This window comes from Petromyzon marinus, chromosome 49, assembly GCF_048934315.1.
Source record: "Petromyzon marinus isolate PM22_M1 ecotype Great Lakes invasive population chromosome 49, UKy_Petmar_22M1.pri1.0, whole genome shotgun sequence".
In the NCBI taxonomy this organism is placed as follows: Eukaryota; Metazoa; Chordata; class Hyperoartia; order Petromyzontiformes; family Petromyzontidae; genus Petromyzon; species Petromyzon marinus.
The window spans coordinates 10,160,224-10,188,048 of NC_133715.1; the positions used below are offsets into that span (position 1 = coordinate 10,160,224).

General features: G+C 49.4%; 1 protein-coding gene across 4 annotated transcripts; it reads right to left on the bottom strand.

The window, feature by feature from the left end:
* Positions 1-540: 540 nt before the first annotated feature.
* PEX7 (peroxisomal biogenesis factor 7) lies at positions 541-27,071 on the bottom strand. Of its 4 annotated transcripts, none has more exons than XM_032972595.2 (11): positions 26,963-27,044; positions 22,183-22,349; positions 19,833-19,890; positions 18,051-18,201; positions 15,610-15,687; positions 15,217-15,325; positions 14,247-14,356; positions 13,292-13,405; positions 11,571-11,626; positions 5,761-5,860; positions 542-1,036 (listed from the first exon to the last, which is right to left on the bottom strand). In XM_032972595.2, the coding sequence occupies exons 2-11, from the start codon at positions 22,301-22,303 to the stop codon at positions 965-967; spliced, it is 969 nt and encodes a 322-aa protein (XP_032828486.1). In that variant the 5' UTR covers positions 22,304-22,349; positions 26,963-27,044; the 3' UTR covers positions 542-964. The 4 variants fall into 4 exon arrangements, with proteins under 4 accessions (XP_032828487.1, XP_032828486.1, XP_075930797.1 ...); XM_076074682.1 differs by lacking the exon at positions 26,963-27,044 and adding an exon at positions 26,672-26,908; XM_032972594.2 differs by having other exon boundaries at positions 543-1,036; positions 26,950-27,071.
* Positions 27,072-27,825: the final 754 nt, after the last annotated feature.

Here is a 27,825-nt window from a genome sequence, read left to right on the forward strand (position 1 = left end):
GTGTCTCCACGCTCAAGTCCCGTGTCTCCACGGTGCTCAAGTCCCGTGTCTCCACGGTGCTCAAGTCTCGTGTCTCCACGGTGCTCAAGTCCCGTGTCTCCACGGTGCTCAAGTCCCGTGTCTCCACGGTGCTCAAGTCTCGTGTCTCCACGGTGCTCAAGTCCCGTGTCTCCACGCTCAAGTCCCGTGTCTCCACGGTGCTCAAGTCCCGTGTCTCCACGGTGCTCAAGTCCCGTGTCTCCACGGTGCTCAAGTCCCGTGTCTCCACGGTGCTCAAGTCCCGTGTCTCCACGCTCAAGTCCCGTGTCTCCACGGTGCTCAAGTCCCGTGTCTCCACGCTCGAGTCCCATGTCTCCACGGTGCTCAAGTCCCGTGTCTCCACGGTGCTCAAGTCCCGTGTCTCCACGCTCAAGTCTCGTGTCTCCACGGTGCTCAAGTCCCGTGTCTCCACGGTGCTCGAGTCCCGTGTCTCCACGCTCAAGTCCCGTGTCTCCACGCTCACAATGTTTGGAGAAAACTTCGCAGAACTCCGTAATGGCATTCACAACGACGGCTGAGTAAACTGACAATAATCTTTCCTTTGATTATAAATACAGGGTGCTTAAAAAAAAAGTGTTAACACTTCTGGGAATTTGCAACAACACCACAAGAAATATGCCTCTGGGCTCTGGAGACCACCTGGAGAAGATTCCAGGCACGCGTTGACAACAATGGTGAACAAGTGGAGACTTTTTGAAGCTATTAACATGTCACAGTGTAGTATTATCCGTTCTCTTTCCATTAAAAACGATAGTCCCATGTAAGTGTTGACTTTTTTTTTAAGCACCCGAAATAAAAAAGGCGAAACGAGTTTAATGCTGATGGCAGTGACTGTGACAGCAATTTTAGCGGTAATGCCAACTGCGATGTAGACGGGGTGGGGGGAGTTGGAGGGAGGACGGTCATATATCATTGGTTCCATAGGTCAGCTTGGAGCGGCATTCAGACACCCAGGAACGTACACACGCACCGTCTCATCCCAGGCGCAGTCCGCCACCTGCAACCGCCCGAGAGGGAGAGAGGGAGACGGAGACAGGGAGAGAGGGAGGGAGACGGAGACAGGGAGAGAGGGAGAGAGACAGGGAGAGCGGGAGAGAGGGAGACAGGGAGAGAGGGAGATAGGGAGAGAGGGAGATAGGGAGAGAGGGAGACAGGGAGAGAGGGAGAGAGGGAGAGAGACAGTGAGAGAGGGAGACAGGGAGAGAGGGAGAGAGGGAGAGAGACAGGGAGACAGGGAGAGAGGGAGACAGGGAGAGAGGGAGACAGGGAGAGAGGGAGAGAGACAGGGAGACAGTGAGAGAGGGAGACAGGGAGAGAGGGAGAAAGGGAGAGAGGGAGACAGGGAGAGAGGGAGACAGGGAGAGAGGGAGAGAGACAGTGAGAGAGGGAGGCAGGGAGAGAGGGAGACAGGGAGACAGTGAGAGAGGGAGACAGTGAGAGAGGGAGACAGGGAGACAGTGAGAGAGGGAGACAGTGAGAGTGGGAGACAGGGAGACAGTGAGAGAGGGAGAGAGGGAGACAGTGAGAGAGGGAGACAGGGAGACAGTGAGAGAGGGAGACAGGGAGACAGGGAGAGAGGGAGAGAGGGAGACAGTGAGAGAGGGAGGCAGGGAGACAGGGAGAGAGGGAGAGAGGGAGACAGGGAGAGAGGGAGACAGGGAGATAGGGAGACAGGGAGAGAGACAGGGAGACAGGGAGAGAGGGAGATAGGGAGACAGGGAGAGAGGGAGAGAGGGAGACAGTGAGAGAGGGAGACAGGGAGACAGTGAGAGAGGGAGACAGGGAGACAGGGAGAGAGGGAGACAGTGAGAGAGGGAGGCAGGGAGACAGGGAGAGAGGGAGAGAAGGAGACAGGGAGAGAGGGAGACAGGGAGATAGGGAGACAGGGAGAGAGACAGGGAGACAGGGAGAGAGGGAGATAGGGAGACAGGGAGAGAGAAGGACAGGGAGAGAGGGAGACAGGGAGATAGGGAGACAGGGAGAGAGGGAGAGAGGGAGACAGGGAGAGAGGGAGACAGTGAGAGAGGGAGACAGGGAGAGAGGAAGACAGGGAGATAAGGAGACAGGGAGAGAGAGAGACAGGGAGACAGGGAGAGAGGGAGATAGGGAGACAGGGAGAGAGAGAGACAGGGAGAGAGGGAGAGAGGGAGACAGGGAGAGAGGGAGACAGGGAGAGAGGACAGCGTCAGTGGGGCATCATCGGGCCAGGCACGACCGCCAAGGCTGCGAGTTGGGGCACAACAGAGAGCTCAGGGAATCGTGAATTTGAATGAAGTCCGTGAAATCGTGGAAGTGGCTGAAGAAACACACGAGATTGGGCAACTTCCTTGATTTGCTTTCCAAAGTAGCATAGGTCAAGTGGTGAAAATACAACTCTATATAAAAAACACAACGTTGCATTACAAACACACCTCTGTATTTCAATGCACTACGTGGGGCAATCCCAGAGGTGTGCAGTGGGTGGGTGGAGGGCAGAAGTGCCACTGGGCTGTCCCCCTATGCGAACCGGTCGCCCAATATTTAGATCGCTTCACTTTTATTTAACCAGGTAAAAAAAAAACCCTTGAGGTTGAAAACCTTTTTTGCGAGGGGGACCCTTTGACCACTTCGCTCCAAATTGATTCGAAATGTCAAAACACTTGAAAATTATTTAGATTCACCAGTTGTTATGGTTATGAATAAAAAAAGATAACAACATATTTTTCATAAAAAAATTAAGGGAAATGTTTTGGCGGGCACCGCCCCCACCTGACCACCACATGACCTTTCCATCAACAGTGTCCCCCCCGCTCCCCCACCTTGGCTGTGAATGTTACTCCAAAAGTACCACGCCAAATTCATATCCTAGACCACTACACACACACAGCACGGCACCTGCACTCTCAGAGCAGATCGATGAATCGCCGTGCGTGTTATCACTGCTCAAAACCTTGTTGCCGGTGCAGAGAGAAAAGACAACCCTTAGTAACGTCACAACAAATGGCACTTTGCGCACGCCATTCTGTCGGCGCGACCGGCGGTGTTGGCCTACCGAGGCAGCGCGCGAGCGGTGTTTGAACAGCAACCCCCACCCCCTCCGCCCCAGCCCCCCCTTTCGTGGCACGGATGATTCCAATGTGTCACCGCCTGTCAAAAATCCTCAAAGGCGTCTTTCTTAGCGCCACGGCTCATCGCCTCGGTTTTCCAATTAAATTACCAGCCGTGCGAAACGGGAAGGGCGGTGACGCGCCATCGCTGGCTGACGGTTCCGTTTCGGCGAGGCGGCGCTCCCCGGCCGCTTGGCAAATATTTTAACACATGCCCTCCCCTGCGAGCGACCAGCGCCAACCGCCTATGCGTGGCCGCTCGCGAGTGCCGTGTAGACACAACCCACCGGAAACGACTAACCAAGGGCAGCGGAAACTATCACGGTATCACCGCTAAATTCGCCGATGCGAGATGTTAACTACCTCGCCTGGTATGCCGGAAGACAAAGCGTGTCTCTCTCCCCGGGGTCACGGCGGATTTTTCTCCGGGTCGTCCGGTTTTTTCCCTCCACATTTAGAATGAACATCACGTGTTTAGAGTATTTGGCTGCTATAAAATTTCCACGTGATAAGCCACTTCGTTGAGCTATCAGTTTGTGGCCAGGTTGCTTATGAAAGAAAAAATAGCTTTATAGCTCAGTGGGCCTTACCTGGTAAAATTAAAATTGCTCAGCTGATCATAGCTTAACAAGTAAATAATTGGACAAACATTTTGTTGAGTCTATATGCACATTAGAAACTATTCTATTATTTGGTATGGCAATATATTTAGGAGCTAAATGACAACGTGAAGGTCTGCTGGGCACGACGAGCGGGCATCACGAGAGAGTCTGTGTAGTTTTGCTATTCCTCCTCCGTCGAAGCAGCGCAGGCTACAGTCGTTTACAATGCGCTCCACAGTCAGTGGCACATGGCCATGATCGCACTGCTATAAACCTCTTCCACTGAATGCAAAACAATTATTACCATATAGAAACAGAGTACGGAGCATAATGGCGAGGGCCTTTTCAAATGCGACAATTTGCCCGGATGCTGTGATTCATCCTTGTTTCAACATCACCCCGATGTTGTTCCTGCGGTGACGTTCACTTATTCCCTTTTGTATTCACGTTTGTTTTTGTCCTCCCGGTGCCACGCACCTGGCGCAGGTGCCAGTCAGCCGGGCGCAGCGCGCAGCGACGCCACAAGAAGAGAAAAGAAACGACACTCCGCCACGTATCCTATCACTCTCGACGCATCAGCACGAGCATTGTTCCAAGCTAAAGATGGTTAAAATGAATGAACGAATGCGTCATCGGCTCTTTCCTTTAGCTATAATGGTGATACCAAACAACAACAAACACCCATGCATGATTGCTGATCGAGCAAAGGTCAAACCTCATTTCCCTGGGGTGATTGGGCTTTTTGGAGTGCAGCTGCCAAGCTTTGGAATTCTTTGCCTTTGTGAATAAGCCAATCAGAACCATTAGATATGTTTAATTTGGCCTTGAAAACCGACCTCTTTCGACTGGCCTTTCCCCCTGGCTAGTTCTGGCCGTTTAACCTGCAGGTTCTGTCTGCTTCCTGCTTTCCATGCACGGGGCACATTGGGATCTACGGATGAAATGCGCCTTACAAAAACAAATAATTATTATTAACTGATACCCTGGACACGCTTACAAAGGAGATGTTCAATCTCAAGGGACATCGAGGTGAAAAGATGTTGCTACAGAGAAATAGAATACTTTGATGAAGGTCGGGGCCTGTGGCCCCGACCTTCATCGACCCACACCGACCAGCGTGGTGAAGTACGGTCAAACAACCCCCACAACCTGCACGGCGTAGGGGGGGGGCTAATCCAGCAGTGGATTGACAAATGTCCATACATGTACGTACATACAGGGTGGATCGGTGGTGCCGCGGTTAGCACACTGTTATGAACGACGAACCCCGTGGCCTGCGTTTGATTGCAATAATCAGCTGACATCACCGCCCGCCATGGTACAATGACCAGCGTGGTGAAGTATGGTCAAACACCGTGAATGACCACAAGGTGTGGGGAAGGCCTTCATCTAGTCGTAGATTGAAAGAAGGCTGTATTAAGAATTTAGTTACACGGTGGTGCAGTGGTTATCGCTCTGTGCCATGAACCCGATGTATCTAAGTTCAATACCCGGTCACTGTAAACATCATTGGCGCGTGATATTTGGACCTGTCGTGGGCATCCGCTTTGTCAACTCAGTGACCAGTCCAGTGAAGTATGGTCAGGCAACTCCCATGACACACAAGATGTTTGGAGGCCTTCATCTAGCAGTGGATTAACAAAGGCCTGAAAATTCATCGACATTTGTTAAAACACGGAACCTAAAAACATTGTCTGAAGGGCAAGTACCGACTAAAAAATTGCCCGATGCTCGAGTGAGCAATTGGGTGGAAATCACCTCCACGAGATGCCATAAGACAGAAGTGGAACTTCCATAATCACATGACAGGGACCAAATAGAAAAACCACGAATGGACAATCACGAAACATCGCTGACCAGCCCATACTGGACATCTGTGAAGAAGAGCTGCATAACTTATCGGATTCCTACAGTCTAAATATTTTAATTCTAATTAGCATCCCACGCGTATGTAACATGCCATCTGGGTTTGGCAGCGCATGCTCCCACGGCCTCTTATCGTTTATGGCTGAGCACCTGATGCACAATGTTACCTGCCCAGGTGTGTGAATGCTGAAGTCGAGGCCACAAACAAACTCCGTGTGGTGTTCCACCGTTTGGAGCAGGGGAACGGGCGCCTGGAAATCCCAGAACCTGTGAAAGGAGAGAAAGTCAGACCACGTGACCACGCCAGCAGTGTTCATGAAGTCAGCACGTTTTTGGTATTTATATTAGTTCGTAGATTTAAGCTTGGTCCACACTCCAAAATCAAATTTTGGAGTAAAATTATGTTGGCACTGAGGCCCTATGAAAGAAAAAGTTCTCCAAAACTTGGCAGTGAAAAGTAGAACTATCGGGATTATCCTTGGCGGCCAAGATGATGACATCACGCGACATGTGCTCGCCCCCCCTCTCTCGATGACGTCATCACACGTGACCTCACGCCGCGACGTCACACGTGGTGCGGCGCCACGAGACGTCACCTCGTCATGAAAGCTGGGACGTATCCGTCTACAGTGGCAACCGAATACATCGGAGGACCGTTGCACGATGGAGAGGGTTAAGATAATCCAATCCATGCGTGCGCGTGATTTTTCTTCCTTGTTATTTAAAAATGTCAATTACACAAATGCATTTTAGTTGAACTGACATCAGGGATTTAAGTAAAAAAAAGTATTTACACAACATTTACGACGCATGGCACGCTATAACAGAACATACTGCTCGACTTTACAGGCTGTAAACATTTCACGTTATGGCAGTTCTTTATTTTAATAAACTCAAGAGGGCTGGGAAAAAGTGGGGGTTAAGTGGCTAACATAAAGGAGAAAAAAGATCTGTGTGTATTGTTTGAGATGGATACAATACGATATCAAGGCCTTTTTCCTGGGGTTATCGAGTCCAGCTGTGGGCATTAATGATTTAATGTGTTCAGAAGGTTGCACACCAAATCCTGAGTTGTGAGCTAAAATCACGATTTTGTGTAAGTAAATGAACAATGGTGTACGCAAGAACTACAAACGATAAGAATATTCTACGGCTTTTGAAGAAGAAAAAACAACAACTTGATGCTGTCACTTAAACTGTCAAAAAACTAAACTAGTTTGTATTTTACCAGGTAAGGCCCAATGAGCTATATAGCTCGTTTTTCAGAAGCAACCTGGCCACAAATGATAGCTCAATGAAGTGGCTTATCACGTGGAAATGTACCGTAGCCAAACTCCAAACTGACAGGCGTCAGGGTCTGAATCGAACTCCCCACCTCCTGCATACCAGGCGAGGAAGTTAAGATCTCGCCACAAAGAGTACGGCCACCGCAGAGCTAGAGCAATGAGACCATCAGTCGTTGTGCAGAGCGAGATAGTTGCTCGCACCGCTAGAGCATTTGGGGTGGTGACGGCGTGGGGAGGCCTTCATCCAGATGTGGATAGACATTGGCTGATGACATTCACGATTCATGGTGCGTGCATTTCTGCGCTATGGTCTTGTGAGAATGGGGATATAATACATAAGGCCTGGATATGGCTAAGTGGGTTTTATTGCACACTGTGTTAAGTGGAAGTCGCTCGCTTCCCAGAATTCATCGCTGTCATAATTCTGACTCGGTGGGAACATGAATCTGCGAAATCTGTCTCGCGTGAAACGTTTATATTTTTTACCCTCATGATGATGGAGTATTTGGAGTTCATGTGTTCTCCCTGTGGTCGCGTGGATTTTTCTCCGGGTCCTCCGGTTTTCCTCCCCCACATTGAGAATCGACATCACGCACTTAAGAGTATTTGGCTGCTGTAAATTTCCACAAATCAGCCACTTCATTGTGCAATCATTGGCGATAGCCAGGTCGCTTCTGAAAAAAAAGCTTAATAGCTCAGTGGGCCTTACCCGGTGAAATAAAAACGGTTTAGTTTAATAGGCTTAGTTGAGTATGGGCCGACAAGCGGCCGCTCCGTCAGCGGTCTGGTCCATCGAATCGTACGGAATGCAAAACGCGCCGGTGTGGTGCAGTTTGCCCCAACAGCGCTCTCTCGCTTGCCGAACGCTGCGACCGCAAAAAACTAAAAAATCGACGCCGGCAGTGACAAATGGAGCCCATTCACAGCGAAGGCGAGAACGCTCGTTTATTATCCTTTTATGCGGCCGCACCGGCCGCTCAATAAAGCGTCTCGCGACACGAAAAGGGGCGGCTTGCTGCTCCGAGAGATAAGCAGCTTCCCCCGTTGCCGTGAGCGAGAGAGAGAAAAATTACGCGAGGTGCCGGCATCGGATCGGCGCTCAAGCAAACGGCACAAACGGCGCCGTGGTTCTGCGCGGCGGTGACCGGCGGGGCGAAGCAACGCAATGAGAGGGCTCGGGGCAACAACGCCGCCGCCGCCGCTGCTGCTGCCACCACTTCGGGATACAACGATGGTGCGCTCGGGATTTGTTCACGGCTTTGTATCGCGTAGCAAAGGGCTTTTATTATTATTATATTCGTAGGCCGTGAAATTAAAACAGCTCCCGGCAAAAGGCTGCAGATGTGAAAAGTACAATGGAGTCATTCAGAACGGAACCCGTGAGAAAAGACTTGAACCGAAGAGATGCATGTTTTACGAAGTGGGCGGAGGGGGGGGGGGAAGATGAAAGCCAAAAAAATATCATGAATAGCCACTCTTGTTGATATGAAAATATAAAATAGCAAGTAAGTGTGCATTGAGCATTACATGTATGAACTGACGTTTTTTTTATTGGTAGGAAACGTAGTGGACTGGAAGCCCAACCGGGATTAATTCACAGGAGGCAGGGGATTAATTGTGTATGTCTGTGGATGTCTGTCCACGTTGGAGGGGTGGGGCTTGATGGAGAGGGGAGGGTAGGGAGGGGCTGGGTGGGGAGGGGCTGGGTGGGGAGGGGAGGGTGGGGGGGGCTGGGTGGGGAGGGTGGGGCTGGGTGGGGGGTGGGAGGGGTGGGGCTGGGTGGGGAGGGTGGGGCTGGGTGGGGGGTGGGAGGGGTGGGGTTGGGAGGGGTGGGGCTGGGTGGGGCTGGGTGGGGTGGGGCTGGTCACCCCGTGGTGCCCTTATAAAACTCAACGTCTAACCTACTCACGCCGGCTTGTGCCCGCCCTCACAGTCGAGCATATTTGCGGAATACACCACGTGGTGCCGCCGTTGACCCTGGCCATTGACCGAGCAACCCAACGTTCCTACCAGCTCCCTCCGCAGGAATGTGTTTCTATAATTTTTATATGTATTTTTAGTCCTGTAAAAGGGTTGCACATGATGTCAACAGGGAGTGGAGTTTAGTCACACGTGCTGGTGCCAGTTGAGACACAAGTTGCTGTTGCTGAAAGGCTGTTTGCCTGATTGCTTAATCAAGACCTTTTTTATCGGTACGAGACCTCAGACGAAATCATTCTCAAGGTGCCAAGGTGGCGAAGAGAAAAAAAAGACAACACAAAACCGAATATTTATATTAAATAGCACGGCTAATTAAAATAGTCGGTCGCGGCTGAATACGAGTTCCCATAGTTGGAAGAAAACATTCGAGCTGCGCTTTACGTGTGGAATATGCAGATACATTCTACGAGTAAAGGTGCAGGCCTGAAATGTTCAACTCACGCCAAGGCTGGCTGAAGAACCTCCACTCGAGGTATCTCCAGACAGTCCCTGGAGGGTTTTAGCTTTCTCTGCAATCACACCACGGCAGAAGCCCAGATATGTTCTATAGTTGAGAGTGTATATATATTGGCTACGTGTATTTTGAACTTCTTTTGCATCGTACGTAGCCAACCATGCTAATTGGAGGTGCGGGAAACATGCACACTAGCTGTAGCTTCACAATCCACGGGAGGCAAATTACTTGCTCAACTGATGAACATAACCGTAGACTTCTAAGTGTTTAGCAGGAGATTGTAAAGCAAAATGGAAGTTTTGGCTGTCCCCGCCCTATGAGTAAAACCAATCAACGACAAGGCCATTGCGTTGAATGGCCTACATTTTTACTTGTTCTCGCAAGTTCTAAGCATAGGCGAGCTTATACTGATGCCACATTTCAGCTCCGGCTCCCTGGGTAGACAATCTGAATTTCAGTCACCACAGTCACAATCCTCTACATGCACTGTGTAGTAATAATAACGCCATGTCAATCAAGGAGGCTGTTTGACCGTACTTCATGCTGATTCAGTCAGTGTCGGTTAGAGAAGGGGACACACCCTGGACCGGTTCAGACATCACTCGCCACCGCCGTGACCGGGAATCGAACTCGGGTCTGCAGCTTTAAAGCGCCGTGTGTGCCAGGAGCGAGCCACTCGGGTTCCGTTATCTTTGACCAGGAATCGAACTCGGGGATGTGCAGCTTCAAAGCGCCGCTCGCGAACCACTGCACCCGCCGCTTCCGCCACCGACGATGGCAAATGTAACAATTCGCTTCAAAGTCACGACCTACGAGCACGCGTCTCTCTCCTTCCGATAAAACGGAAGCTCAACAATAAAAGCCACGAACGAGCACTCGGGATCCGCTGCTGCTGCTGCTGCTGCTCGGCGTTACTATGGCGACATTGCGCGTCCGTGCCGCACGCACGCACGCGCGAGCAGCGAGTCCCCCGTCCGACGGTCGATGTGGCCAAGACAAAATGATGAGCGCGGAGGGCGCTTGAGTTGCGAGAGAGCCCCCATAGCCAGAACGGAGAGTCCCGCGCTTGCATTGTGACAAAAAAAAAATCAAAACCAAGCGCAGAGGCGAGCTCTCTCCTCCCCCCGCATGTGAAATAAGATCCGGGCGGGCGCATTTGTCAGCGCCGCAGATAAAAAGGCACTCGTACGTAGCGGCGATACCGGCAGTGCATTCAACGTTCCAAATGTCACGCGGAGGTAAAGAGCCTCCGTGAATGAAGAGCGCGGCCGCCCGTGTCGCGTGGAAGTGCGACGGAAAAACAATCTGCACCGAAGGCGACGCACGCAACAACGGACACGAAATAAAAGAAGGGGCCGTATCGCTTACCAAAAAAAAAAACCCATTTTAAACGTTAAACGCACGTCCGTAATCTGAGGTTGCTATTTTCCATTTTACGAGTAAAAACATTAAGCCAATGCTAAGCCCATCGCGTGTGCTAATTGAGTAAATATTCAACGTTGCACACCTGTGTTAACATTTTTTGCAACATTTTCAACCACGTTGCATTTAAAGATCTTACACGTTCAAAATGTGATCTTATCCACGATGTTTTGAAGAGGACATTTCATGGACAAATATAACTCGCAATAATCAATACAGCGTTAGTAACAAAATACAAATGCTGCCGTATATTCTCCTTCCCACAGTTGTGGGAAGAATGGGATGTGTAAATATACATGTTTCATGTTATTCATTGTGTTACTTTAATCAAAATAAGCGGACGTTTAACCAGCCGAGTGGTGATGGTTGTGACGACACCACCCATCTCGTTATTATATTTAATTCTGGTTGCAATCTGACTTAAATGTGACTTGAAGTTTAAATTGTATTCTTATAATAATAGCTTCTTATGAATTAGGCTATAGTCGAATTGTTTCATGTGTTTGTTTGAAATATTATTCAAATATTAAGAGTCAAAAAACCTGTATTAAAAGGTTAACAATGTAACCACCTCCATCCCCTCTAAATATCGACTCCCCACTGCTGTCATGAGAGACATAAGAACAGAGCACGGAATGTGGAACAACGCAATATCCGATTCACAAATACGAAGGAGGCATCGTCACGGCGATTCACAACTCCGCTAATGCTGACGCAATCATCTCGGGGTTTCAACCACCTCACCGCACAATTACAGCTGTTGGCCTCCATCAACACCAGCGGCCACACAAAGACGACGTGGAGAGAGAAAGAGAGAGACAAGGCTTCTGCTCACCTCACTGAGAAGTCGTAAGAGCAGGAAGCCAAGACGGTCGGCTGAAATGGAGAACACTGCAAAATGAAAAACACGTTCCGTTAAACGAGCTGGTGGCCTCACTTTTACGGTGGTGCTGGGGCAGAGAGCTCCGCTCATAACCGGTGAACGCAGGCCCCAAATCCTGGCCAGGGGGGTCGACTCAGTGGACGACAAACCATTAGCTAAAACCCAGTTGAGCTTCACTAGGTAATGAACTCGGATCTTGAGTGGAGTTCACTCCCTGACTAAGTTCAGAGCAAGTTATAGTGAAACGCCATCTTGCGTTGATGTTGAATTTTGTCATGAAGAGTCTTTAGCCACCAATGAGGAGGTTCATCGGTCACGATTTGATTTGTCGGCACGGATAGAAAATATCTTTGTGAATGTGATAATCTTGATTTAAAGCTTTCGTGACTGCAGTAATTCATATTCTTAGCTCTTTCGGTAAAGTCATGTTGAAGGGAAACAATAAAATATATATTATTTTATTGATTGTTCACGCTTACGGTGGCTTTCAGACAGCATACATTAATTTTTCGTCTCCCCCCTCCTCTTTTCAGAACATAGATGGACTCGTCCTTCTAAATAAACTGCCAAATCGCTGCCCGTGGCGCTAACGTTTTTAAATAAATACAAACTCCGTTTAAAAATAAATAAATAAATGCGAACCGCCACTTCTTTCAAATGTTTCTTGCCGTTGGTTTTCACACCTGATGATGACCGTTTGTGTTATGGTCGAAACGTCGTGAGAATTTTTTTTATTGTTTTATATCTATTTTATTATTTTATTGTTTCCCTTCAACGTGACTTTACTGAAAGAGCTAAGAATATGTGATAATCTTGTTGGGTGGGGGAGGGGCTAATGGAAATAAATGTGGAACAAAACCGCGACCACGTGGCCTAACCCACCCATGGCTGTGAGAGTTGTAAACATGTGTCCCATTGGCGATTGAATTGGATTTGTTCAGGTTTGCGATCCATTTCAGGAATAGTTTTTTTTATGCAACAGTGAATATAGCCTAGCCAATCAATTACAGGTTTCTCTCGCTTTACAACCAAATTTCGCTATATGCGGGTTCAATTCACTCGCATGCGGCTATGCAGTCGGAAGTGCGACAACGTTGTGTGTGTACTGCATCACCCCCTACTGGCAGGCCATAACGATTTGCAGGCCGGTCGGTGCAGTGTGTACCTTGTGTGCCAAACAGGAAAGGATCTCCTTGGCTCGACTGCACTAGGACACCGGAGCAGTTGACATGAGTTGCGATGGAAGGCAACCGAGTTTATGAGGTCACACTCATCACACACAAAGCGCTTACCACAAATGAACCACAATGCCTTGGCGATCTCGTCGGGGAGCATAAACCATCATGCAGACTCTGGTCATCCTCGCAGCGGATTTTGTCTAACCGTGGAACAAAGACGGTGGTCACTGCATCGTGTGCTCTAAGATGCACTTCTGCGGCCGTCTGGACCGCTCTTCCTTTCGATATGAGGAAGCCACTGGTGCTATGCACTTTTAAATAACACAGATTGAAAGCTCGTTTCTTTCCAACTGCTTTTTGTGTTTAGTTTGCTGTCCTTCCCCCACACCTCCGATTAGTGCGGTTGGCTACGTACGGTGTGAAAAAAGTGTAAACGCACATACAAACGAGCCATTTAAACAAAGGCCCTAAAAACATCGAATCCTAAACCCTTACCCTCACTCTCCGTATCGCGTACGAGTGTCCGAGCAGGCTAAACACCGGCTGCCGGATGTTTCGCAGGTCCCAGCCACGGATGCCACAATCCACGGCGGCAGAGACCAGCAGATTCTGTAAACGTTCACGGAAAAACATTTTTTTTATCAATTAAAGATGCAAGTAAATTAAAAACCCAACGGTTCCCGATGCAGAGACGTCTGCGGCATTACCCCAGGTTGTTCGACAAGATGCAACGAAGTGACATCGCAAGAGCAGTCTGGCTGGAGTGATTACCCCGGTTTTTTTCCATTCAAATTTAAGATGCAGATTATGATATCGGCGTCGTGTTATGAGAAGGAGCATCCATTTGGATCTCTCGCAGAACAATGTAATCCTTCATGTGAAGAGAACGGTCTATGGAAGCGGACAACACAGAGCTACCTCTGAAAGCCCTCCAAGTGACCTCTGGTGTGAGGGTTTTTTTTTCAAAGGTTTTACTTAACTTGACTCCTGTGTCGTGGTCAAATCTTGTAATCAAAATGTAGTCTACTTCTTGTTGTCCAATCAATTCCAAATTTTGCACACGTACTCAGATCCAGTGACAATGCATGCCCGTAATCAAACTCGGCATCAATTAATTCGCTACTTTAAAGCAATTTACATTTTGTATGGACGCCTTATTATTTATATATATTTGTGTAGGTCAAAAACGCCGCGGTCACTAAACTCTCGAATCGCCTCGCCCAAGAAGCAGGCGCCACGTGTCTCAGGCGACCGTGAATTTAACCGTTGTTTTTAAAGAACACTTTTTTGAAGGAGTTATTCAGCTGTGCGGTCATCGGTAACCAGGCTGAGACTATCAACTCTCTCTACTTAACAACCCAGATTAAATACAGGCGGGTGCGCGGGATTCCAGCCCAAGATCTCAACGGCGCCACCTCCGTTTAGCTCGTGGCTTTAGCGCTGCGGTCACCTGGTCGTACTTGCACCAATCGCAGCTGAGGACCTCCTCCTGGTGGGCGGGGATGACGATGCGTGCCGCGTGCGGGCTCTTCACGTCCCACACTCGCAACGTCTGGTCGCCTGGTTAAGCGGCGCGCGCACGCGCACGGCGCGAGAGAACATTCAGCACAACGAGTAACCCATACGTTTTTTTTGGGTTAGATCGCGTAAGTATAAATGTGTCGTTAAACCCGCCAGCACCCGACACAGCCAATTGGTAAGGTTTGTCACGTAAACAAAACGCGCCAATTAGTTACTGGTTCAGCACAGCGGTGTGTTGGAGATCAAACCCACCACAACATTTACAATTCCAGCACCGTGACGTTTCGCCGGTAATTACAACCAGCCTCATCAGGCGACAGCCTGCGTGTTAAACTGACGGCGAGTAATGTCCGCGCAGGAAGGAAGCCACCCGCCCTCCCCCCCTGCTGGCCGGCTGGTCGGCCGGAGCAGCGCAGCGATCACAGCAAGCAGATTGCACTTGGAAAGAAAGCATCGAGGCATCCCGGGATAGATTAAAAAAGAAAAGTACCACGTTCTGGGATGTCAACAGCTGTTGCCTTATGGAAAGGCTTGCCTCTGATAAATATTAAACGTTTTTTTTTATTTAACCAGGTAAGGCCCACTGAGCTATTGAGCTATTTTTCAGAAGCCACCCGGCCACAAATGATAGCTCAACTCAGTGGCTTATTTATAGCAGCCAAATACTGTTGTTTCATTCCTGTTGCTGTTCCCCCTGTACCGTTCCCATTCTGCTGTAATGTGCACCGATGCACTACTTTATTGAGGACGATATTGGTAAGTAAAAGAAAGATTGATTGAGTAAACAAACATTTAAGACTTCCGCAACTCATCAACGAGTACAAATGTAGCGGATCTCTCCTTGCGGCCTTGCGTTAACTCATCGCGGCACCTTCCTCCTCGAGACAAACAATGCCTACCGGACGCGGAGGCGAAGCACGATGGGATGTGCGGAGACCACACGGTGCTGTACACGACGCCCTCGTGCCCGCGATACTCGGCCAGAGACGACAAGACCGCGGGGTCCCACTGCGGTGGTAAACAACGCCCACGTTCGGCAGAGTCACGACGATGATGCCGTCGTCATCATCGTCGTCATCGCCACGAACGATCCAACGCTCGTAGTTTTATACAGTACCATACACCAAGGCGCTTTACAACAATTGTAAAATTGTACAAAATGGTCAGTGCTGGTTGGCGAAGGTTGGCAAAAGGAAAAATCGATCGTGTCTCTTGTTCTTCCTTGCGATTATCGACAACGCTATGAACCGAAACGGAACAACACTAATTGTACACGAGATATGCTCACTCACCACTCTGGCCGTATGGTCCCATGATCCCGACACCACGAGGTTCTCTCCTCGGGTCTGGCTCCAGTCCACGCTGTAAACCTGCGCCCATCATCATCATCATAATCATCAACGAGCGGTCACACATTCACGCAAACACAAACGGAAACCCGCTGCAATACAAGGTGAGCGTATTGAACGGTTGCTTGCGTTGTATTTTAGATTATGTCCCGAGTCGATAAATATTTCACATTTAATATTATCGGCAAATCAAAGAATTAAGGGAAATGACAAATGTTTAAAGCATTCATGGAACGCGACCACAAAACAATAATCACCCCAAAACAAAACAGTGCATCAAACAGAGGTCAAAACTCAAGCAATGTAAATCAACCATATTATTGACTTTTTTGTAATCCAATTAACTTAAATGGTGCGCCATCCAATAACATTCAAAAATAAAACGTGAACGCTCACGCCAACGCAATTGGGTCCCTAATGGAGCTTATTGATCGTAGTGTTGTTTTTAATGGGTTGAAAGGGGAAATAGATGCATAAATACCACACATCTGCACAATCTGTTTGGAATTCAGAAAAAGGCATTTTCCGCTTCGGCCCTTACACCAACGGCTAAGAATGCGTCAGGATTTGACCCGTCCGTTAATGCATTTTTACGTTTTACAATCCTGCTTATCTGTAACGAAGGACTATAAACCCATCGCACAGAATGAATGTCTCATCCCAGCTCTGCCACTGTGGGTCACGGAAACTACGATGCTCTCGTGATTAATTAATATTCCCAATACAGGTTCCTCCCACCCATGCAGTGGTATGGAGAATGCCACTGCATGTACGTACGTAGCCAACCGTGATAATAGGAGGTGCAGGGGTAGGACAACAAACTAAAACAAAAAAATCAGTTGTCAAAAATTAGTTTTTTTTATCAAGATTTTAAAAAGCACAGCGCCAGTGGCTTCCTAATATCGGAAGAGCATTCCAGACGGCTGCAGAAGCAGGGGCGGAGCCAGGGGGGGGGGTGACAGGGGTGACATTCTGCGTATAAGTGTACGACACTCGGTCTGGCGGACTCCGTCCAACTGCATTGTCAGAGTGTGTCGCCAACCGATGGCGTCTCGTTAAAATTTGTTGAATGTCACCCCGGCCTGAAATCCTGGCTCCGCCCCTGTGCAGAAGCGCATCTGAAAGCACGCGATGCAGTGACGTGACGATGAATGAACATTCCTAAGACAGGTGTCTACCACCCACGAAGCAGTAGGGAAAGCACATGCTGACAAAGCTGTGCCTTCAAGCACAGTCGTAAAACTTCCTTCAACACATTTTTCACCACTTTCCGCATACTATCCTGGACCTTTGCCAGAACGGTAACTTTTGTTTGGCCATCTCATGCCAAACTAAGTCTGAACTCCTTATATCGTTTAACTCAGAGCCGTGTAGCGTTTGACAGTCGCTGAGATATTAACTCGTACTTCTCTCGCCCAATTCACTTTGAACTCTCGAGGCTCAACAGGCTAATACAGCACAGAAGCTGGATATTAACTGCCTTGCCTGGTCTACAGGAGGTTGTGGGTTCGATCCCCCCCTGACGACTGCTGCATATTTGGAGTTTGCGTGCCTCTTTCTCTGTGGTCACGTGGATTTTTTATCTGGGTCCTCTGGTTTTTCCCTCCACACTTATGCACGTGCATTTAGAGTATTTGGCTGCTATACATTTCCACATTGAGCCATCAATTGTGGCCAGGTGGCTCCTGAAAAGGAGCGATATAGCCCAGTGGGCTTTACCTGGTAAAACAAAACAGCAGGCGTAGTAGTGAATATGTAGCGATGTAAATGGAGTCACGGTAGTGTAGCGCCAGTATCGAGAGAAGAGTGGAGATGCGTGTATAGGTCTCTCTCTAACGCCAGAGCGAGTATGGCATAGAAAGGCTCTCTAGGGGGCATAGTTCTGGTGACGGTGGGAGAGAGGTCGGGCGAGGACGTGGTACTCTGAGTGAACCCGAGAGGGCACGTGACAGGACGAGGAGGCAAGGGGGCCCAGAAGGGGGTGAGAGGGACACGTGATGTAGGGGCCAGACTCTTCGAGAAGGAGCCGAGTCCCGAGCCCGATCGAGTATGTTCATCTCTGGGAAGAAATCCGCTGTCTTCGTTCCTCGCTCCTCGGTCTCCGGTCGTCACGCACGTGGACCAGGCAGCTCGTTTGCTGTCCTGGTCCGACTGAAGAGTTATCCCAGCGATGGTGCGTGTAGTTAGCCGTGGCGGTCACCACCCTAAGTCGTTATCCCGTAATGTTAATCGTTACCCTGTGGTGATAGTTAATAAATGTGTTGCCTCCAAGATCAAGTGTGCGCCTCAGTTGAACCCGCTACGAATATTCGCACATTCCACGTAAGCACATTCTCTCACAGCAGCAACACGACACATGCCTGCACGTTTCCCCCCAGCCGCACCTCTTTGGTGTGGCCCTGGTAGACACGCAGGGGCCCCTCAGGCTGCGACGCGTCCCACAGCTGCAGGGAGCCGTCGCCGGAGCCCGTCACCAGCACGTGCTCATTGTCCTCGCTCCACGCCACGTCGAAGAGGCTGTCGTTCCACTCGAACCTGCGCGAGCGGCACGCGCCGTCGTCGTACGAGCGTTCCGCGTAGGTTGAAAACCGATTCCTCTCTGCGGCCGTCTGGAACGCTCTTCCGACCGATTTTAGGAAACTACTGGAGCTACGCACTTTTAAATATCGATTGAAAGCTCATTTCTTTAGAACTGCTTTTCGTGTTGAGTTAGTTGTCCTTCCGCCTGCACCTCCGATTAGCATGGTTGGCTACCTACGGTGCGAAAGAGGCTCAACGTACAACACGTTCAAGGCCACGCAAGTCTGCACACTCAGAAGACTGCTGGATGTGCGTATGAACTTCTTTCGCACCGTACGTAGCCAACCGTGCTCATCGGAGGTGTGGCTGATGATGAACATCTTCGGCCACGATAAACCCACGGCGAGATGAAGGCCTACCCAAGCCACCGTCATCTCGCACGATCCTGCGATATGATAATCCACCCAACACCTGCACAGGAGCTGATTTCAATCACTGAGATTCCTCCGTGGAGGTCCTCTAAAACGTCTTCCACTCCCTGGCAGCTACTCCCATTGTTAACATTGACCATCGGTGTACATCCCTGCCAGCGGACACATCCTGCCCAGGCCCACTCACTTTTCTTGACAGTTTGAATTATGCCTTGACCCAACGTGTGTTCTCAAATCCATGTTCCTAATTAGTGGATCATGCTCATCTCAATTTGGCAGTCCTGAGCCCATGTGGGAAATTCCACATTGCCATGGCCAGTGGAGACTAATCTATCCAAAACACAACCAAAGTTGAGATTCACACGTGCACATATAGTGGAACATCAAGAGGTTATGATGGCCAATGATATTAATAAAAGTGGCCATTGATGTTCATAAAATATGTGGGAACTGAGCGCTCACTGTGATAATTAAACAGTACATTTAAACAAAGACAAATCGGTCAGAGCATGACGTACGGTGCTTTATCATTACTCATAATAATTCACATTTATAATTCGCATTCCATCGTAGGATCCCAATGCGCAAGACTAGATAATTGAAACCTTTTCGTTGCAACCTTCGTCACCTTACGAGCCGTACACGCAGCATTATTGCAATCGCACCTCACTTTAAAACATTATACGAACATTATATTAAGTTTCCTTTTGTCCCCGTGATGTGCATGCCCCATTTTTTCTACAGCATCAAAATATGTAGTTGTATTTAGTTGTTACGTGAATGCCATTTGGACTGTACTCAAACGCACTATCGCTTGCTTCCGCTTGATAGATCACGCAGCTGTTATGTTTAACACCTGCCCTCTGGTAAGGTACGCTCAGGCATTACTCCATGGCTTCATAATGACTGTGCTCACAGAGTTGCGTCACTCACGCAAAACAACTGTGCACAATCCACAACCCACGGAGCTGCATTTTTATTCACGTGTTTTCAGCCACCCAACGAGTGTAGGGAGGAAAACCAGAGCACCTGGAGAAATCCCGCGCATGCGAGGGGGAAACACTCTATCCCATACAGAAGGGCCAGATGACATTAACCCTTTCCCATAAATAGAGACCCAAGACCGCGAAGGACCTTATTACAAGTGGAAGGATTCTTAATCAACATGTGGTGTATGTGGGCGAGCGGTGCTTGTACAGACGCAGGTGGGCGTACCTCCGCAGTTCGGTAATTCCCTCTGGGGTCTGGTGCAAAATCAAGAGGCTCCCAGACCCTGCGTGCAAAGCACACACCACACACGCATGAGCTCAGGCACAAGAGTTCACATGGGTTTTCTGCATTTGCACAGCCATTTTTGTAAGTGGTTGTCATTCAGGCTGTGGTGGAAATTCTAACGAGATGTGACGTCTGATTATAATCCAATGGGGACGGTGCATTAAGTTTGATAAAAGCACAGCTCTCCGATGTGTTTGTGTTGCACTGCATGTTGATGTCTGACAATTCGTTCCACATGCTGGGAGCTTCAACCCAGTCCAGTGCTGGAAGCTTCAACACGCACCTGTTTAAGGTCCCGGCAGGCGGAGCGAAACGTCGGACATCGTACTGAACAACACGCGGTATAAAGCACATCGTCAAAAACCTACTCAATATTATCGATAAAAGTTAATCTAGGGTCGGGATCGAACCTACGGCCACCTGCAGACTAGGCGAGGGAGATAACATCTAGCCACCGTGGCATCCACTACTTTGCTTGTCATCAGCCATGGTCTATACACCGCTGGATGAAGACCTCCCCATGCTGTCAGCCTGTCCCTTACGGTCCAGTGTTGGTGCCATCCATCTCACTCCCGCATGTCAACTGATCTCGTCGCTCCATCTCCGCAGTGGTGGTCTTCTTGGATTCCTTCCTCACTTTGGCTACCATTCCGTCACCCGTTTCATCCACGAGCCATCACACTGTAAAGGGACGCGCGTCCAGCATGATGTCTCTTTATTTGTATGTGTTCCCCGACAGGCGCATATGACAGTCATGTCTTCTATGAATAGCTCTAATGGGATAACAACAAGTTCTTTGTAAGAAGACCTTGCATCTTTTATATGAGATGGGCAATATCCCCAGGTAGGTTTGGCCTTGGATATTGTCACAGGACATATACGTCCACGGGGCAGGGGATGCAGCCACATTATAAATACAATCTGCCCCTCAATCACCCCATGGAGGAATGGGACATCAGTTTTAGAGAACAAGCAGTGCTAATGTAAATCATTCCAAAAGGATTACCAGTTGCTGGTAAGTCACACCCATTGAATGTTGGCGATATCATCTGTTGAGGTTAAGTTCAGCCTTCACGTCCTTTCAAATCAGAAAATTGTAGTCGCCGCGTTCTAAGTCGCTCCGGAAAGTAAGGCGCATGCCCAAATGTGTCCCCTGCGAACAATAACTCTCAACAAAACTGGTCGCACAACCAAACGCACCGTCCGGATAAGCGGACGCTTCCCTAGCTTTTGCTTTAAAAGACAGGGGGGTAAAAAAAAAAAGGGGTGAGTCTTCTAACATGGAGAAGACTGCAATTTAGTCTCCAGCGGGCAAAAAACACAAACGCCGGGCATGGTGGCACATGCATGAAATCAAGCACTTTCGAGGCAAGGCCTAGGGGATCACGGACATTTATGAATATTCCAAACCAAGGCCAGTGGTGGCAATAGAACACAATGTGCTCGTGAACCTGTCTGTGCGGACCTGTTGAGTGTTATCCCCCACACGCCTAATGAATGTTTGTTTTTCTGAAGGTCCTTCAGTTTCCTCCCACATGCCAAACAATTAGACAACAATAAAATCACCCACGTGTATGGAGTGTGTAAGGCTTCACAACATGCGTGTGTCCCTGTATCTGGACAACATTTAATGTAAGCTGCTGTCAAAGGGAAAACACTGCCTCGCTCAAATAGCCATTTTCGTGCTGGATTGTGCGTGCAGCTTTTGGGCAACCCTTTAAACAATTTGGCCAGTTTCTATAGGGTAAGTCCCCAACAGGAATGCAACATTGAACTTCAGTTTCATAAATATTGGATCATCTTTGAGATGTATCATGACCCCATGTTATAGACCCACAGCGCTAACAGCTATCGACGTTGCCAACCTCAGTTGAAAGCAATGAAAATGAGTGTTGAAATATACCTATGAAATACCGCCTCTAGAAACAAATTATATTTAAATGTCATTGTGCAAGGGTAAAGCTATCATTTAACTCTCTCGCATAGCGCAGACTTTATATTTCCTGAAGCTGCCGTTGACGGTTTACATCACATGATCGCACACACCCGTGTGCTGCCCGGTGTATTTTTGGCACCTGTTACTATTTCAGGATGCACCCCTATACCGTGCGACCCTGCCAAAGGGGTCACGGAGTTTACGCGATTTCCCTGAGCGCGTGAATAATAATAATAACAATCATAGTGGCGGAGAGGCACCGAATTCAGGCGACAAAAACGCAATTTTGTCTCGCTGGCAGGGGGGGGGGCGGGGAGGGGAAAAAAAACCAAACCGGCGTGCCGCGTCGTTTACCGGCGATGCCAAAGTACTGTGATGCGGCGCACGCCAGCTGAGCGGGAAAGAACGGAGAGAACTTGACGGAGTAGCCGTGACGCGCCGGGACACGGAATGTCCGCACGCCAGACTCTGCCATGGGGCCCTCGTGTTCGGCGACAGCGCAAGGCGCTCACATCGCGGACCTGCAACCCGTCACATGCGCACGATTATTTATATCCACCTTCGGTCAGGCGGCCTCTCGGCGGAGCCACGCGGCGCGCGCACGGAGACACGTGACGCGGCGCGGAGAAGTCGCGCAGTTAAACCGAAAGGAAATATCGTTGAATCCGACGGCTACCGAGCTTTAGTCCGGACTGACGTGGTCCAGGAGCACGTGTTCAGGCAAGGCGATCGTAGAACAGCTTTGACCGCATCTTATACGAGCACGCAGCGGTGGCCTTGTAAAACTCTGCCACCGTGTATGTTGTCGACGACGGCGATTCAAATTCCTTCTCAATGCGTTTGGGCGAGATCCCAAACGTGTTAAAACAAATATATTCAACATTACATTAACAATGCACAATGAGCACAATTAATAATCATAACCTTGACATGTGATCGTGTATGACAATCGACAATGTCTGTAGTTTGTTTTGAGCCATTAGTATTTAGTTGCAAGCATTGAATTTATATTTTGGTTTGAAAAATAATAATGTATTTACTTTAAAATATATTTTGGTCTTCTAGCATTCACTAACAGCTATACCCTACTCATATTATGTTATCGAGTAAAACATATCTATTATTACTATGAAATGTATGTTACCAATATGATTGCGAGTCATTTATTAACCTTTTCCCATGCCGATGACGTATATGTACGTCATCGCGAGTGTAAGTCATGTGAAGGGAACCAGAAGAAAAGGCCATGCAGGAGGGCGTGTGGCACAGTTTGGCGCAAGCTACAGTAGTGTGGTCGTGTCGCTACAGTTCTCTGCGGCGAGTACAATGTCGTTACGCCTCTCAAAATACAATGAACGATGAACCGCTTGCGCGTTCCGAGATTCAGCAGTGAACGGGACACCCCCCCACCCTGCAACTTGCAGTGCATCTCGGAACGGGAAAGGGTGAATGTGAATCAGAGATTAAGAAGTGCTGTTGTTACTGCCAACGAACCAGCTATATTTACACCGGACACATTCTAAACTTTGTACTAATATCCTATCAGAAGATTAATGGGACGATAACAAATAGAAAACACCTCTATTTTAAGATAACCTTTAATTGATTGATTATATTTGACATATATAACTTGAGTAGCTGACACTGACTGCATCTTATATTGGCAATGTATGTCTGCTGTGCGCGTCTGGCCTCATGTCTGCCCGTGGCGTCAGGTTTTGTATCAATAGCATGGACATGGACGTGTACAGGATGGAGGGGACGACGTCTGGTGGCGTGAGCCAGGCACAATTCGTACTCTCATGCTTTGACCAATGCACAGATGCTTGAGATGTAATTTACAGGATAATTGAAAAGTATGGTGGATGTGTACCATGTCTGGCCCTTTTATTAACTCATACGGCAGCCTATAAAGCACACAACCCAATCGAGAAACGAAGTGTTATGAACACATGGGCCTCACATGGGTACAGCACATGCCTGTGATCCAGCGCTTGGGAGATGAGGGTTGTTGGATCACGCAGAGATTTGCAAAACTCCCATATACGCTGTGTTGTTAAGGTGAGCAGGAGATAGCAGTACAGAAAATACATTTTGAATTGATCTGTGCAGAGCTCTGAATGTTAGCCCCTGGAATGGACGTGCTTTCACTAGGAAGCTGGGTTTCCTCTCCTAAGCTAAGCACTGATTAATTCAATTGGCCAAATATATCAATTCACGATCCTCTGCCAAAAAAATATTGAAATTCTGAGGATTTAATTGGAAAAGTGCATTATTATTGTTTCCTGGATGACATAAATAACATTACTGATGTGGGAATGTTTAAATAATAACCATTACATATAACTGCATGTAATAATCGACAATGCTTGCATTTTATTTGTCATCAATCACAGCAATGTTTTGTAAACTACAATATGTTTTATACTGTGTGGGATTGTCCAAAATCCACGACCAATATCATCCATAATATAGGTTTTTAATATTTACGCCATCTAACCCAAAAAAGCTATAATATGGATCAACCACACCACGATCAATAAATTTACCACGTGGCCTAACCCAAAACAAAATGCATGGATCACACACACACACTCGTGTTGATACAATGATGACGATGCTGATTATGTCCAAAAGATATCATTCCTCATCCTGCAGCGAGTGCTCCTGGTTTTGGTGGTGACGATGATAACAGTGCACTCTTCACATCTGAGCTGAAACAGACCTCGGCATTGCAGCAGCCGCCTGTATATTTGTAGTTTGTGTGTGTGTCTCTCTCTCCCCGTGGACGCGTGGATTTTTCTCGAGGTCCTCAAGTTTTTCCCTCCACATTTAGAAGCATGCTTTATGAGAGCATTTGACTGCAATACATTGCCACGTGATAAGCCACGTGATGCTTGGGCGATCATTTGCGGCCAGTCCGCGTCTGAAAGAAGAGCGATATAGCTAAATGGGCCTTTCCTGGTAAAATAAAAGAATGGTTTAAAGTGTATGCTTGAGTACAAAAAAAGGCACAAGGTCCTGCATTAGAGTGTGGATGTTACTGTCACGAAAGGATCCCACCCCCACCGTATAGCACGAACAGACTGTTGGGGCAAGTGCTGCGATTGAGCATCTATGAAGGCCGGCACGGCACACCAAGAGGTGGGTGGCCAGCACCACGCTCGGACGCCTTCCGCATCCCCAGTGCACAGTAATTTTACACAGTGCACATCAGCATGTTTAGACATCAGCACCGTGCACTCATCTGAGGCCGAGTCGACCTAGGGGAGGGCCCACCGGGACCTGTTCAAACAATCCGTCACGAGTTATATTGGTCGTTGAGCGCGAATCGAACTCGGGTCGACGGGGTTCGTATCGCAGCGCGCTAACCACTGCACCACCGTTCCCCAGACCCGCACACGTGAGACGGGGGGGGGGGGGGGGCATCTCAGCAGCGCGCTAACCACTGCACCACCGTTCCCCAGACCCGCACACGTGAGACGGGGGGGGGGGGCATCTCAGCAGCGCGCTAACCACTGCACCACCGTTCCCCAGACCCGCACACGTGAGACGGGGGGGGGGGCATCTCAGCAGCGCGCTAACCACTGCACCACCGTTCCCCAGACCCGCACACGTGAGACGGGGGGGGGGCATCTCAGCAGCGCGCTAACCACTGCACCACCGTTCCCCAGACCCGCACACGTGAGACGGGGGGGGGCATCTCAGCAGCGCGCTAACCACTGCACCACCGTTCCCCAGACCCGCACACGTGAGACGGGGGGGGGCATCTCAGAAGCGCGCTAACCACTGCACCACCGTTCCCCAGACCCGCACACGTGAGACGGAGGGAGCATCATTTGCGCGAGCGACTCGCGAGGCGACCACGCCACCTGGTGGACGCGCGGCTGAGTGAAGAAGGGGGTTGCAGGGCCACGCTGCGATGGGCACACGTGCGGTACAACAACCGCCATTCGCCACTAAGTGGCGGTGACGTCACCACGACGCTTGTGCCAGGCCATGTGCACCTTGAGGCCACGTGAAGTGTCGAACGCCCGCTGGCAGGAGGTCACGGGGCAGCCTCAGGTGGTGCCACGGGTCGACTGACTGAGATGACTGAGATGACTGGCTGATGCACCACCTGTGCCCCCTACTGTGCCAACCTGCTGTGACGTGCGGTACGAGCACAATCACAGTCGCATGCATATAACACAGGAATCATCAGCATCGTCGGCCAGGATCACTCCGCTGCTGGATGAAGGTCGCTATCTCTCACGATCATGCGATGAAGCGATAAGAAACCAAGGAAGCAACTCCTTCACTCGAGCCAATTCCACCGCTCCATCTCCTCGGTGGACGTTGTCTCGGACGCCAATAATCTTAGCGATGCAATGGACATTCAACACTGCATCCTTATCTTGTGGAAGAGACCAAAGTCCTAGCAATGGTGTAAATGACACTGCGGACGAGATTTAACACTGCAGTTCAGTTAACTACAAAGGTAAAGGTGCAGCCCTGAAAGTTCTTGCAAGTTCAGGTACTAATCGCGCGAGATCTAGAGGGCCCCTCCATAGCGTGTTTGGCCTACTCTTCCACGCTGCACTCGCCGCGCCTGGAGACCCAACATCAGGCGACGCCAGGACGAGTACAGTGCGGGTGTTACTGTACAGACTGCACTGTGAACCACGTGGCATCGCTTCAACTCGCGATACATTTTTAACGCGTTAATACATCATGCACGTAAGTGTGTATCTATGTGCGTGTGTATATAAGTGTGTATCTATGTGTGTGTGTATATAAGTGTGAATCTATGTGTGTGTATATGTGTGTGTTGGCTTAGTAGGGGCACAGGTGGTGCACCAACCAGTCATCTGTCATCTCAGTCAGTCGACCCGTGGCACCTGGGTCTGCCCCGTGACCTGCCCGCGGGCGTTCGACACTTCACGTGGCCTCAAGGTGCACATGGCCTGGCACAAGCGTCGTAGTGACGTCACCGCCACTTAGTGGCGAATGGCAGTTGTTGTGTATATATGTGCATCTATGTGTGTATCTATGTATATCTATGTGTATATATGTGTGTGTGAATATGTGTGTGTGTATATGTGTTTTCAACTGAGCAAAACTAAAACGTGTCGCACTTACACTCGCGACTTGCCTAGGACTGCGACCACTCGGCCCACGGAGACCCCGGCGAGTACACGTCATCGCGTAACGCGTGACGCCATCGCGTTGTGACGTCATCGCGTAACGCCGTCGTGTTGTAACGTCATCGCGTTGTGACGTCGCGTAACGCCGTCGCGTTGTGGCGTCATCGCGTAACGCGTGACGCCGCCGCGTTGTGACGTCATCACGTAACGCGTGACGCCGGCGCGTTATGACGTCATCACGTAACGCGTGGCGTCGTCGCGTTGTGACGTCATCGCGTGACGCCGGCGCGTTGTGACGTCATCGCGCAACGCGCGACGCCGGCGCGTTGTGACGTCATCGCGTAACGCGTGACGCCATCGCGTCGTGACGTCTGTTGCGTAACGCGCGACGTCACAACGCGTGACGTAGTCGCGCACCGACTGTGACGTCACGCGTCAACACGACCTTCGCTTCATTCGATAACCAATGAATGACGCCAACGCGTTCGTCGGTCACGCCTCGCGTTCTGGCCGTCTCAATTGCACACGAGAGACAGAACATTGCCCGAAACGTCGCTTTTAGTCATCACCGTCATCACGATCCGTGGGCAGATCGCCCATAGGAGGTGTCCACTGGACATGTCGTCATTTGTTTTCACGTTCCGCTGTCTACTGGTTGCCAATATGCTTCAGTAGTGGCCACATTTCTCATGGCCACATCTCTCATCGCACCAATCTCTCATGGCCACATCTCTCATGGCCACATCTCTCATGGCACCAATCTCTCATGGCACCAATCTCTCATGGCCACATCTCTCATGGCCACATCTCTCATGGCCACATCTCTCATGGCCACATCTCTCATGGCACCAATCTCTCATGGCACCAATCT